The following is a 15,988-nucleotide window of genomic DNA, read 5'->3' on the forward strand; positions in this document are numbered from 1 at the left end:
GCTCCTGGTCACTGATGCCCAGTGAGACTAGTCAACCATCAGATTAGCCAAAGGAAATGGAGCCAAGATTCTAGGAACCCAGAAATGATGTTAAACCAAGTTGTGTTGTGAGGCTGGCAAAATGAAAATTTAGAAGCGAATATAGGCATGTTTCAGGGAATGATCATATTAACTGTCAAAGAATGTGTCAAGGCAAGTTAATGCACTGAGAATCTACTCATACTTTTGTAAATACACGAGGGAGAACAGTTTAAAATTTCTCTCACAGAAAACAAAGACAAGACTTAAAAAGGCAAAAGCAAAAACAGACTCACAAGTAAAGCCAACAATTGATATGTAACAGTTCTTGTTGTACCCATTTAGGATTGGTTGGTTGCAGCAGAGCTTATCAAGGAAAGAATGCTAACCCCCAAGTCCGTTTGTATTATTTTCTGAAAACTATGTTCACTAACACAATTCATTAAGTTGGGCTCTTTAAAGAAGAATGTCTGTGATGCCCTTTCTTTGGTTGACAACAAAAAGGCAAACTGGAGCAGTGTAACAAACAAAAATGAAATCCAATACCATATTTAAATATCTGTCACATAAGAAAACGTATTACCTATTTAATAATTAAAAATTTTAGAATAGAATGTAAATAAATAAAAAGCTAAATTTCAACCACCGTAAAATAAAATATGAATTATTTTTAAAACACTTTGATTTGGATTTAAAGTACCTAAAAATGTAAAACAAAATCCAACTATATGTTACTGACAGGAGATTTTTCTATGAAGAAAATACTATAGAAAATTAAAAATAAATAGTTGGGACAAATATACCAGATATATCACTTTAGTGTAGCCAAAGTCATGGGACTACAAACCTATGCTAAAACCTCATATTTAGTACAACAAATGTATTGATATAATTAATATCATAAAAGCATATAATAGGCAGTTTTGTTCATGTAGGCAGGAGAGCTCTTCTAATAATAAAGCTCCAAATAGTTTATACATTAAAATGGAAAAAAATATAACTTGTGAAGTGTTTAGGAATGAAAATAACAAGAAAAAAATAACCTGATGAAAATTAATGATACTAAAATGAAACTAAATAATAAAATAATCATCTGAATCATAAACAGTTATTACAACTCTCTCACAGTATGAATTCAGAAAAGAAGTAAATTGTTAACAATACAAAATCAATAGATAATTTTAATTATTATACAAAATGTTGAACAATATATTACATGGAAAGAAGGAATAACTTCCTACAAAAAATACCAAAATTTAGTAAAGATGAAATTTAAATGTTAAAAAGATCTCACTTTACCTTCACATCCAGAAAGTTTTGCAGGGTGGCCTAGCATAAAGGCATTCCTATCTCACAGAAACAGTTGCAGAGAATAGAAAATAAGTAAATGATACTTAACTCATTTCATAAATAAAATATCCCCTAAGTAATAAAAAAGACAAAACAAATAAGTCCCAATTATACCAATAGCCTGGAAAGAAAAAGTACTAAAGAAATGAGACATTTAATTATAAAACTTACATTATGCAAAAGAGACATACCTTTTGTAAAGATGTAATGATGATTCAGCATGAGATATATCCACTTGATAAAGGACAAGAACTTATGGTTATCCTCGATGATATAGAAATATGATTCATTACTACACTGGAATAGAATGAATGTTCTTTAATTTCTGGTTTTCTCCAAAAATATTATACTAAAATCATAGTAAAAGTTCATAAATATTTCCCTTAGTCATGACAACTTAAGGATGTCTGACCAACACTACCTTTCAACATTTCACTGCAGGTTACGGCTAATGCAATAAGGAAAATAGATAAGGATTGGAGGGAGGTTAAAAACCATTAACACGGCATAATTGCCCACAATCACATTCTATAAAATAAAATTAAAACTTGCATGAAGTTGTGAGGACTCTGAGCTCGGTCAACATGATCAATATAATGTTTCTTTATACCAATAATCAATTAGAAAATGTAATAGAGAAAACATCCCTTTTATAATAAATATTGTGTTATACATAGAAATAAATATAAAAATATGTGTAAGACTTTTTAAAGAACACTATAAAAAGTTGTTAGAAGATATAAAATAAGATATGAATGAGGTGGAAGGTCTATCATGATCAGAGGCAGATTCATCATGAAGCTGAAGAAGCTCAAATTCAATGCCTCCAACTTGCATGATCCCCTTTGAAGTCACTTAAGGGGTGGGAGGGCCTACCAATGTGTTTATCTAGTCATGTGTTTTAAATTTTGCAAAATACATCACCTGCAATTGATTGAAACTGCTGGGCTCCATTCTCTGATATTTCCTTTTGTGTCAGGTGATAATGAAGAGGTGATTGATTTTTGGATCCAGGTAACAGGACTTTCAGTTGAGATACACTTAAAAATTCTTAGTGATGTGTATTTTATGTTTCAGCCACATGTGTATGTGGTAATGCCAGCTATCCTAGGTGGAATGATTTCCAGGAATATTTTGCTGACTGTGTAGATTGCTGACTGTGTAGATTCATTGTTCTAAGAATGTGCCTGTTGGATAGGATATGGTAAAGTTGGTGCAGCCACAAAAGGAAACAAAGAAGCTTAGAAGAAGATGTATTTTGCTCACAGATACCAGGAAGAGGGGGTTAGGGGTAGGGATTAACGTATGCCTCGGAGGTCACAGGGAAAGACACCAAGATGGAACTCAGGAAACCCCATCAGCTATGGCTCATTGCTAGATCACTTCAGTGATCCTCTCTCCTCAAATCAGTTTAGGAGTGGAGAGCTTAGACCATAGTTTTTATTGGCATTTCCATAAGAAAGACATATAGGGCAGGGTAAATGGTTTAGGATTGGCTAGTTTGCATAATTTCTGCTGGCTCTAAACTATAATGGTGGTCCCTACTTGCCAAGTACCTGGCCCTGGAATGATTAAGGCAGAGGAATATTTTCTTTGGGAGATAAGGGCCTGATGGAGGACATATGGCTTCGATCGGTTGTTTGCCTATCAAAGGCATGTGCCTGGCTGGTTGTCTCTGACATTGGCTAGCCCTAGGAGGAACGATGTCTCCCCAGCCAGCAGAGTTACTTAAGATGTCAAAAAATCACACACAGAATTGTTTTTAATTAAAAAAAATTTTGCATGTATCCAGGCATGATACAAGGCTCAGTGCCAAAGGTTCTAATCTTAAAGTGTCAAATGGCGCCCAGCATAACAAATAAATTAACTAAAATCAACAAAAGAAACAATACGTGTTGGCAAGAATGTGAAGAAAGAGGAAACTTCCTGCATTGTTGGTGGAAATGTAAGCTGGTGCAGCCACTCTGGAAAACAGTATGGAGGTCCCTCAAAAAGTTAAAAATAGAACTATCCTAGGATCCAGCAGTTGCGCTACTGAGTATTTACCCAAAGAATACAAAAATACTAATAAAAAGGGATAGAGGCACCCTGATGATTATGTAACATTATATACAATAGCCAAACTATGGAAACAGCCCAACTGGCCATTGACTGATGGATAGATAAAGGAGATGGGGGGGGGCTGTATAATAGATTGGATTCTCTCACCTGCTCCTTCGCTCGGTTGGCTGCAATATCAAGCACTATGTTGCCTGAAGAAGACCTACTATACATTGTACAAGAGTGAAAGTAAAAGGGGATATAATATCTTGTTATTAACATAAAATAGTTTTGATTTTTCAGTTCTCCCAGGAGTTTCTAGACTATACTTAGAGAACCATAGTTTAAAGCCAAACACATTTTCTATTAAAATAATAAAATGATATTATATTTTGTATTATTTTTGCTGAAAAAATACAGCAATTAATTATCTCTACCATCTCATTCCTTCCCCGAATTAACATAGCATAACAATTTTAGAATATGTTTACCTTTCACTCAAGCTTAAATTTAAATGAATATGTATAATATTTCAAAAATATTTATGACAAAAATTAAAGGCATATTTCAGAAACAGGAATATGCTCCCCAAAAGCATATATGATGGCTCAAGAATGCTGAGTTAAGAAAGGATTAAATAGATTGATAAATTTGAATGAATAGTATTATGTAACATCAGTAATTGGCCCTTGGTAGGTTAAAAGAGCCTGTGGAGATTTCTAGGAATAATACTAAAAATAATCTGTTAAAAATAACCAATTCAAAAAAAAAAAGAAAAGAAAAAGGAAGACACACAGAAACAGAAATCATGAAATTGGGATGCCTGGGTGGCTCAGCAATTGAGCACCTGCCTTTGGCTCAGGGCGTGATCCTGGGGTCCCCATGAGGAGCCTGCTTCTCCCTCTGCCTCTGTCTCTACCTCTCTCTCTCTGTGTCTCTCATTAATAAATAAATAAAATCTTAAAAAAAAAAGAAATCATAAAATCTGCTCAAAGAAAGAAGTCCAAAAATCAGTGTTACAATAAATTTAACTTGGTTAACTCGCCATCAAGTGTTGCAATGGCAAATATCTTCTGGCCGAATTAACAAAACAGTACATCTATGCTCTGATTCCCATTTACACATTCAAATATTAGAACAATAAGAGCAAAAGTATTACAAGTGTCCTAGTGCAACAGTACAGTGGGCGATGCATTCTTCACCCATCTGATTGACAAAATTAAGATTGCCGGCACCCGGTGCTGGTGGTGATGTAAAACAAAGAAATGTGTGCATTGCTAATGACAATATGATACATATTTATTTATGGAAAATAGTTAAGAAACATCTACTAAAATCGAAATGCAGAAAACTTTGGTTCTAAATCTTGCTTTGGGGAGTGTATTTCATATAGAAAAATAATCTGGTCGTGCATAAGGATGTGTGCAAAAAGACATTTATTAGTAGTAAAAACATAAAGTGAATACTCAACAATAAAAGAATGGTTAAGGAAGTAAGGAGAACATATAACATCAGACGTACTAAATTTTTTAAGCGTACAGTACAGAATCGGTGGCTATAGGCGTTATGCTGTATAGATCTCTAGAACTGACTCATCTGGGGTAACTGATGCTCGATACCTGGTGAACAACTCACCATTTGCTTTTCTCCAAGCCTCTAACAACCACCAGTTGACTCTATTTCTGCAAGCCTAACTGCTTGAGATACCTCGACAAGTGGAATCGTTATTTGTTCTGTGGCTGGCTTACTTCACTGAGCAAGTGCCCATAGTTTACGACTCTTAGGGTACACTTAAAATTTGTAAACGGTAGATCCCATGTTAACTGTTCGTACCATTAAGACAACCAACAGGGGCCTGGGTGGCTCAGTTGGTTGTGTCTACCTTTGTCTCAGGTCATGATCTTAGAGTCCTGGGACAGAGGGAGGCTCCTGGTCAGTGGGGAGTCTGCTTCTCCCACTCCCTCTGCCCCTCTCCCTACTGGTTCTGTGTTCTCTGCCTCAAATAAATAAATAAAATCTTAAAAAGCAACAACAACCAAGCAATCAAAGCAAAACCAAACCGAACAGAAAAACAATGGGGCAGGAGGAAACTGTTGGAGGTGGTGGGTATGTTTACTACTTTGATGATAGTGATGGCTTCACCGGTGTATGGATATTTCCAAATTCATTAAATTACATATATTAAATATGTCCAGTGTTTATGTCAACTACACCTCAACAAAGCTGTTTAAAAAAATAAATACATAAGGGGAAATTCACAAAATTTATAGAAAGGTAGAAAACGTGACTCAGAAAGTGAGTAGAATCTAATTCTGGACATCCAGACTCACAGCCAGAAATGCCACCACCAGGCTATTCAGTATTGGGAACCACACTTTTATCACCATCACCAATATTTCAGGACAGTGAAATGTCACCACAAGCAGTGATACAAAAAGGTCTTCATTTATTAGATCCTGTCATTGTCACCAACAGTGTTCATTTTAAACTGCTAAGGTTTCTTACCATTATTCTCTCCAATTCAAATCCCAGGCAAGAACATCAAATTAAAATTGGTTTCAGAGTACAAATATAACCACATCAGGTAAAATTAGCCCAAAATATTTCTTTTTAAAAAAAGAAACTCCATTTTATCTTGGGAATAAAACCCAGATGTCCATATCATTTGTGAATTGTCTGTTAACTTATGACATTGATTCAATGGCTAAATGGAATCATGTGAAAGCAAGAATGTGATAAGACTATACAGGCACCATCATGAGATAAAATTATGGCATGATTGGTTAAAACATTGCAACACTGTATGAGTGTTTTTAATAACTTAAAACAAAAATTCAGCTCATATTTTTTAATTTGCACCTCTATATAGGAAATTTCTGCCACCATACAAGATAACTCCTTATATTTTATAGCTGAGAGATGAAGCTGCAGAAAACTGAACCTCAGAGTATGATTTTTTTTTTCTTTTTTGGTTCATTGACTACAAAACCGGTCAATTCATACCTCTGACATCTTTTACACAAATAAACTCTGGGCATCTGGGCATGTTAGGTTACTTACAACAATGTCAATATCCTGATATTTTCGACACTTTTCCCCCAAACACCTTTGCATTGGAAACAAATCCACTCATTTCCCTGATAGAATTCTTTCCTACTTGTTTTAAAATACCATGACTCCTAAGGACATTTCATGAAGGAGGAAGCTAAATTCCCTTTATATACTGCTTCTAATTTTCATGAGTGCAGTTACTAGAATCAGAACCCAGCATGCTGAGAGAGAAATACTGCTCCAAAGTGGATGCAGAATTTATGGAAGACTGACTTAAAAATTTGAGTATTTTTTTGGATATGTACTGGCAAAATGCAAAGTATGTTGGTATGAATGAATTTTGAGGGCTCTTTCACCGGAGGTGAGGGAGAAAGTGGGTAGAATTTGTACTAACCAGAGACTTGAAAATTAATGTGCTGGTTCATGCAAATAGTCTAATAGTTTGCTGGATTGATTAGTGCAAACTATGAATTAATAATGGATGGGTCTAAAGAAGTTGAGACACTAGAAACACTTTGAGAAATCTTAAATTCAATCTTTGGAGGAGACAGTCATGCTGAGGAGGGTTAACCATAGATGTTCTGGTCTCATATGCCCTGGTTAGGTGCCCCTGAGATGTTAGAAAATCTTCCCTTCACAGTAACAGAGGGAGCAAGCAGCAACTTCCAAAGCATCTGCAATGTTTCTCTCTTAGGATGTTGGTGGGAGACATTAAAGTTAGATGGCCCCCCAATATCAATGGGAATAGTGCAGTGACCAAGCTCAAACTGTGACATTTGACTGAGGGAGCAAAGGAAGGTTTGGATAACATGATAGTAGTAGCTCTGGCTTATTAGTCAAAGTAGATGGATGTGGTCCAGCAATCTCCACCTAAGATTAGTTAATCATGAGATGTCTAGGAATAAGATCAGTGGGCCCCCTTCTGAGAGACGGAGACAGAGAGAGACCTGACTTGAGCCACCATGACTCAGATCACATCAGTTCTCCAATTCCTAGACCTGAGTTGCTTTACACAGAGCCACCAGAACACGGAAAAGCCTTGATATTCTCTAAAGATGTGAACTGAAATCCTCCTAATCAGCTGTTATAAAATAGTTCAGTAACTAATTCTTGGGTGATCAAACACTGAAGAAAAGTATATACTCAACATTTTTTGGACTTTAAAAAATATTTAGATCCTGTGTCAAAATTAATCAACAGAGAGACAAAGAGCTGAATTCTTGTGAAGTAAATATTTCCAATAGTGTGGCATGAGACAAGTGTGGATCCTGTTTAGAAAATTTTTGTCTCTTTTCTACTTTCTTTTTTTTAATTTAAATTCAATTAGCCAACATTTAGTACATCATTAGTTTCAGATTAAGTGTTTATCAATTTATCAGTTGCCTTTAACACCCAGTTCTCATCACATCACGTGGCCCTTTTTAATGCCCGTCACACACTTAACCCACCCCCACCCCCCACCTCCATCCCTTCCAGGAACCTTCTATTTGTTTCCTGTAGGTAAGAGTCTCTCATGGTTTTTCTTCCTCTCTTATGACTTTCCGTTCAGTTTTCCTTCCCTTACCCTGTGATCCTCTATATTGTTTCTTATATTCCATATATGAGTGAAACTATATATGTCTTTCTCTGACTGACCTACTTCACTCAACATAATCCCCTCCAGTTCCACCCACATCAGTGTAAATGGTGGGTATTCATCCTTTCTGATGGCTGAGTAATATTCCATTGTATACATAGACCACAGCTTCTTTGTCCATCATCTGTCGATGGACATCTCAGCTCTTTCCACAGTTTGGCCAGATACAAACAAAATTTATCTGCCTAATTATTTAGTTTTTACCTAAGTCATCCAAAGTTAATTTATGTAAGTTGCCACACAAGAAACCTAAGTACAAGATATTCAACTGAAGAAACTGATGCCACTCAGCACAATGCCAAACAATGTGAATAAATGGACGATTATTAAACATTAGTAAGGGAAGAAGACTATTTCTAAAGTCTAGAAACCATATTTCATAAAAGGAACAAATAGGAAAATCCATCTTTGGTTAAAATTCTTGTTTGGGGGGTGCCTGGGTGGCTGTCGGTTAAGTGTCTGCCTTCAGCTCAGGTCATGATCCCGGTGTCCTTGGATAGAGTCTCACTTCCTTCGGGCTCCCTGATCTGCCTACTTCTCCTTCTCCATCTGCCTGCCACTCGCCCTGCTAGTGCTCTCCCTCTGTCAAATAAATAAATAAAATATATTTTTAAAAGTTCTTGTTTTTGTTTAGAAAATTTACCCCAAAGATACAGATGCAGTGAAAAGCTGGGACCCATGTCCCCCAGTGTTTATAGCAGCGATGTCCACAATAGCCACACTGTGGAAGGAGCCTCAGTGTCCATCGACAGATGATGGACAAAGAAGCTGTGGTCTATACATACAATGGAATATTCCTCAGCCATTAGAAACGATGAATACCCACCATTTTCTTCAACATGGATGGAACTGGAGGGTATTATGCTGAGTGAAGTAAGTCAATCAGAGAAGGACAAACATTATATCGTCTCATTCATTTTGGGAATATAAAAAAAAAACAGTGAAAGGGAATAAAGGGGAAAAGGAGAGAAAATGAGTGGGAAATGTCAGAGAGGGAGACAGAACATGAAGACTCCTAACTCTGGGAAATGAACAAGGGGTGGTAGAAGGGGAGGAGGGCAGGGGGTAGGGGACTGGGTGACGGGCACTGAGGGGGGCACTTGATGGGATGAGCACTGGGTGTTATGCTATATGTTGGCAAATCGAACTTCAATAAAAATATACAAAAAATACCAAATTGAAATAATTAAGAAATTACTTTGAAACTCCTTCCTTTTTTCATGTTTTCACCTCCAAGATACAGTTGTTTGTTTGTTTGTTTTTTCTTATCCTATCTCTTCCCTCTTCCCCTCCCTCACCAGGCTTCACAAGTAAATAGCTTTGTCCTCACCAAGATCTCTAGATAATAGCTTACCCACATTCAAAATTTTATTAAATTTATGACCTATGCTGCTTTCAAGGGATTGGGCAAAGTGACATCTCATATTCAACATACAAGAGTAAGAATAACAGTCCAATATCAATTCAACATTACAACATTTTACAATATCTAATGGGTTCAGCTTCTCCAGGCTGAACATAACACAATAAGGAGTCGAAACTATCCTAAGGGAAGACAATGAAGCAAGCTCTGGGTGCTTGTCCATAGATGCTTAATGCAGTCATTTTAACTTGTGTTAGTGAATCAGTGCTTGATTACCATTTGCAACTATCGAAGTCAGAGAATGGTAGCATCTGAAAATGAAAAATATTATTATAAACGCCCTCACCAAAGTTCTGCATCGTTACACTAAATAGTAGGTAAATGTCAACATTATATAAAATTCAAAGACAAAATGCAATACATGACGTTACAGGACAATGAATATATGTACACGTTCAAAGACTTGTAATCCAGAAAGACGAATCATGTCGTACACATAAGTTAATAGCGTATGAGATATTGAATTCACTCTTCAGCCTCTCAAGATGATACCACTATGAAAAGATTTCTCCATGTGGACTTTTGTGTACAATTTTAAAGTCAGCTGTAAATAACAACTTATTATATCTATGTCGCAGAATGTAGTCTCCAACGTCTCTTGGATATAGCAGTGTTTCATAAACAATCCATACGTCATTAGACAAAAACGACTTTGTCAATGAGAACCAACATAAGGTTGGTAAGACACTGGGGTGTTCTGCTGGCATCTTAATGGCACAAGGAACAAGAAAGATATAAATCAGTCACTACTTTTCATAGAAGACCACCAAGGAAAGTGTTTATGGCAATTAAAAGAGAATTATAGACCTGATTTAGCACCTCTGAAAGTGTTCTGCCTTGGTTTTCAACTTCCCTAGATTCCCACAAACGCTTCAAGTGGTTCCAGCAATGCCACTTACGAGGTTATGCCCTGGAATACTGTTTTCTGTTCTGGCTACAAAACAGGAAATACAAGTCAACCAGACTAAAAACTAAAGCAAAGGAATTTAGGCTGTATTCAGCATTCCATTACCTCCTCCCAGCAGTCCTTAGGAACCCGCACCTGTTAGATCTACAACAGAGGGACATTCTAATGCTGGTAGACATCCAGATGTAAAACCTAACCCTAAAAAGAGTGTTTTCCAGGCTGATGATAATCAGTGCCAATGATCACTTTCCCAAGCTGATTGGGATTCCTATTTCACTCTCAAAACTAATGCAATCTTCCCATGTTTCTGCTTCTTTGGCCACTTTAATTCAACAAAGATCCCTGGTTATTCTATCTTTCCATTTCCTCCTCATTATAAGCACACGCTGTCTTATCCTTTGCATGACATCAAAAGCAAAGCACACAACACTAGCATTTATATGGAGTATCATTGGTGTGTAGACCATTGGGTCACACAGTTTCTAAGTTAATCATCATACTAGGTATTGTCTGTACCTCTATTTCACTTAGGCATGCCGGGAAGAAAAACTATAAAATTCTGTACTTCTCCATTTGCATAACATATTATTACCTGGAGAGTGAGAAAACATAACTCTTTGTAGAATTGCAGCAAATTTTCATGGTGTTCAGAACTTTCAGATTTAACATTGCCTTGAGAAAAAGTGAATATGTTATTTGGAGCTTTCATTATATGATGTTCATAATGCTGTGGAATAAAACAGTTAAGGTGGGTTTTTCTTTGGGAGGGGGCGGGATTTTTCTGTATATTATTATTGGAGTTCGATTTGCCAACATATAGCATAACACCCAGTGCTCATCCCATCAAGTGCCCCTGTCAGTGCCCATCACCCAGTCACCCCAACCCCCCGCCCACCTCCCCTTCCACTATCCCTTGTTCATTTCCCAGAGTTAGGAGTCTCTCATGTGCTGTCACCCTCACTGATATTTCCCATTCATTTTCTCTCCTTTCCCCTTTATTCCCTTTCACTATTTTTTATATTCCCCAAATGAATGAGACCATATGATGTTTGTCCTTCTCTGATTTACTCACTTCACTCAGCATAATACCCTCCAGTTCAGTCCACTTCAAAGCAAATGGTGGGTATTCAATGTTTCTAATGGCTGAGGAATATTCCATTGAATACATAGACCACAGCTTCTTTGTCCATCATCTGTCGATGGACACCGAGGCTCCTTCCACAGTTGAGCTATTGTGGACATTGCTGCTAGAAACATCGGGGTGCAGGTGTCCTGGCGTTTCACTGCATCTGTATCTTTGGGGTAAATCCCCAGCAGTGCAATTGCTGGGTTGTAGCACAGATCTACTTTAACTCTTTGAGGAACCTCCACAGTTTTCCAGAGTGGCTGCACCAGTTCACATTCCCACCAACAGTGTAAGAGGGTTCCCCTTTCTCCACATCCTCTCCAACATTTGCTGTTTCCTGCCTTGTTAATTTTCCCCATTCTCACTGGTGTGAGGTGGGATCTCATGGTGGTTTTGATTTGTATTTCCCTGATGGCCCGTAACGCGGAGCATTTTCTCATGTGCTTGTTGGCCATGTCTGCGTCTTCCTCTGTGAGATTTCTGTTCATGTCTTCTGCCCATTTCATGATTGGATTGTTTGTTTCTTTGCTATTGAGTTTAATAAGTTCTTTATAGATCTTGGATACTAGCCCTTTTTCTGATAGCTCATTTGCAAATATCTTTTCCCATTTTGTAGGTTGTCTTCTAGTTCTGTTGACTGTTTCTTTTGCTGTGCAGAAGCTTCTTATCTTGATGAAGTCTCAATAGTTTATTTTTGCTTTTGTTTCTCTTGCCTTCATGGATGTATCTTGCAAGAAGTTACAGTGGCCAAGTTCAGAAAGGGTGTTGCCTGTGTTCTCCTCTAGGAATTTGATGGAATCTTGTCTCATATTTAGATCGTTCATCCATTTTGAGTTTGTCTTGGTGTCTGGCATAAGAGAATGGTCTAGTTTCATTCTTCTGCATATGGATGTCCAATTTTCCCAGCACCATTTATTGTCCTTTTTCCAGTGGATAGTCTTTCCTGCTTTGTCGAATATTAGTTGACCATAGAGTTGAGGGCCCATTTCTGGGTTCTCTAACCTGAACAGGCCAATAACCAGGGAGGAAATTAAACAGTCATCAAAAACCTCCCAAGACACCAAATTCCAGGGCCAGATGACTTCCCAGGGGAATTCTATCAAACTTTTAAAGAAACAATACCTATTCTACTAAAGCTGTTCAGAAAGATACAAAGGGACAGGATACTTCTAAACTCATTTTATGAGTTTTATGAAGTTTCATTTTATGAAGCCAGCATCACCTTAATTCCAAAACCCACCAAAAAGGAGAATTATACATCAATATCCATGATGAACACAGATGCAAAAATTCTCAACAAGATACTAGCCAATAGGATTCAACAGTACATTAAGAAGATTATTCACCATGACCAAGTGGGATTTATCCCTGGGATGCAAGGCTGGTTCAACACTTGTAAAGCAATCAACGTGATAGATCATATCAACAAGAGAAAAAACAAGAACCATAAGATCTTCTCAATAGATGCAGAGAAAGAATTTGACAAAATACAGCATCCATTCCTGATCAAAACTCTCCAGAGTGTAGGGATAGAGGGAACATTCCCCAGCACCTCAAAAGCCATCTATGAAAAGCCCACAGCAAATATAATTCTCAATGGGGAAACACTGGGAGCCTTTCCCCTAAGATCAGGAACAAGACAGGGATGTCCACTCTCACCACTGCTATTCAACATAGTCCTAGGAGTCCTAGCCTCAGCAATCAGGCAACAAAAAGAAATAAAAGGCATTCAAATTGGCAAAGAAGAAGTCAAACTCTCCCTCTTTGCAGATGACATGATACTGTACATAGAGAACCCAAAAGACTCCACCCCAAGATTGCTACAACTCATACAGCAATCCGGCAGTGTGGCAGGATACAAAATCAATGCCCAGAAATCAGTGGCATTTCTATACCCTAACAATGAAACTGAAGAAAGAGAAATTAAGGGGTCAATCCCATTTACAATTGCATCCAAAAGTATCAGATACCTAGGAGTAAATCTAACCAAGAGGTAAAGGATCTATACCCTAAACACTACAGAACACTTCTGAAAGAAATTGAGGAAGACACAAAGAGATGGAAAAATATTCCATGCTCATAGATTGGAAGAATTAATATTGTGAAAATGTCAATGCTACCCAGGGCAATTTACATATTTAATGCAATCCCTATCAAAATACCATGGACTTTCTTCAGAGAGTTGGAACAAATCATCTTAAGATTTGTGCGGAATCAGAAAACACCCCAAATAGCCAGGGAGAATATTGAAAAAGAAAACCAGAGCGGGGGGCATCACAATGCCGGATTTCAAACTGTACTACAAAACTGTGATCATCAAGACAGTATGATCCTGGCAGAAAAACAGACAAATAGATCAATGGAACAGAATTATTTTTTAAATAAACCTGTGCTTTAGAATGCCTGAATCTAGAAGATCAGGTAAACAAATTGGTACAAGAAACAGTAAAACAAGTAAAAACAGATTTAAAGTAAAACTTTTTTCTTCCATAGGACTTTTTTCATGGCATCTTTAACATCCTTATTTCTTAGAGAGTAGATTAAAGGGTTCAGCATAGGTGTGAACAAAATGTAACATACTGAAGCCACTTTACGAAGTTCAGGGTTACTTGGGGGTGTGAGATAGACAAAGGAGACTGTCCCATAGAGCAAACTTACAACCCCCAGGTGGGAGCTGCAGGTGGAGAAGGCTTTCTTCCTCCCTTCACTAGAGCGGATTTTTAAAACTGCAGACACAATATACATATACGATACCACAATAACAACTATCGTGGGCAAAATAATGAGGACAGCCAGACTAAATGACACCATCTTATTCATAAAGATATTGGAACAGGAGATCTTCTCAATTGGGTTTGAATCACAGTAGAAGTGATCAATGACTCGGGAAGCACAGAAAGACATTGAGAAGGTTACACTGATTTGAAGGATGGAGCTGACCCAGCCGCAGAGATAGGAGCCAGCCACCAACTGGATACAGAGGCTTCTTGACATGCGGATAGTGTAGAGGAGCGGGTTGCAGATGGCGATGAAGCGGTCATAGGCCATGGCTGCCAGGACAAAGGCCTCTGTGACCATGAAAAGCGCGTAAAGAAATAGCTGAGCCACACAGCCTGCAAAGGAGATGGTCTTTTTCTGAGACAGGATGTTGACCATGGCTTTGGGTACAATAACAGTGGAGTAGGAGAGGTCAATGATGGAAAGATTGCCTAGGAAGAAATACATTGGTGTGTTCAGCCGGGGGTCGGTCACAATGATGCCAATCATGCTAAGGTTCCCCAGGAGGACCATCCCATAAACAACCAGGAATAGTAGGAAGAGGAGACTGTGGAGCTCTGGACGGACCCTGATGCCTACAAGAATGAAGTCAGTCACTTCTGAGTGGTTGTCTCCTCCCTTGTCACCCATGGCAAATTTCTGCTTAAAAGCATAACAGAAGGTCAGCAAAGTTGCCACTATTTCTCTACTATCACATATAACACTTTTCACATTTAAAAAGACCTTGTAGTTGATGGAATGCTTTCAAGTTGAGTCCCATGATGTTCACACACATGAGCAAATTAAAAGTGAGAGATACTTGATGTGCCTAAGGTAACACCACTGGTTAAGGTAACACAAGTAGTTAAGGTTCCCTCTAGAATTTGAACTCAAGGTGAAATATTTTGTACTCAAATTTATTGCTAATTTCAACACAACAAAAGTTGATGCTTCCTTATATGTAACTTGTCACACGGATGGTTTGTGAGACATCATTTGTGATTTCCAAGAACAAAAGTCTAACTCTTCATACTACCAAAGACACTTCTTTAAGTTTCATTTATCATTTTGTATTCATTTTTTTTATTAATGCTTTCCTTCAACACAGTAATAAAAATAATCTAGGAAAGGAAGATTAAAGTTCATTTCAAGATAATATGAGCTTCCTGCCAAAAAGAGCTCTTACAACAGCAAGTAAAAAAAAAAAAAAAAAGAGCTGTCTTTGACATCTTTAAAAATAAAATCAGACAAACTTCTGGAAAAAGCATAATTTTATTTAAGTTCAAAACTAAAATGTGACTGATGCCTTTATAATTTTTACCCTGTAAAGTTTGTTGACACTGTTTTTGTCTATATAAATCAGGAAATCTAGGCCATCTCCAACTTCTGAGCTTGAGAAAAAATTAGAAACTTCAAAGTGAGGAACAAATCAAAATGCTGACCGTGTAAATGAATATATTAGATTAAAGAGCAAGTTTTACTAAGCTTGTAACCTAATGGTTAAAGCTCAGTAGTTTAAAAAAAATAAATTTTGATTTTCTAAAAGCACCTAAATGAACCTATTTGGTTTGGGGTCACCTTCTAAGCAACCAAAGCAACGTTAGTAAATGTGAAATATTTTTGTTATTTTTTCATGAAACAACACATTCACTGTCAGCTAAGGCTTACCTCACACATTTT

The 15,988-nt window shown here is 37.3% G+C and overlaps 1 protein-coding gene across 1 annotated transcript; it reads right to left on the minus strand.

Annotated features, from left to right (window-relative positions):
• Positions 1-14,017: 14,017 nt before the first annotated feature.
• Positions 14,018-14,959, minus strand: LOC112667289 (olfactory receptor 9K2-like). Its single transcript, XM_025458890.2, has one exon. It carries the CDS (start codon positions 14,957-14,959, stop codon positions 14,018-14,020), a length of 942 nt encoding a protein of 313 aa, XP_025314675.1.
• Positions 14,960-15,988: the final 1,029 nt, after the last annotated feature.

This window comes from Canis lupus, chromosome 27, assembly GCF_003254725.2.
Source record: "Canis lupus dingo isolate Sandy chromosome 27, ASM325472v2, whole genome shotgun sequence".
Lineage (NCBI taxonomy): Eukaryota > Metazoa > Chordata > Mammalia > Carnivora > Canidae > Canis > Canis lupus.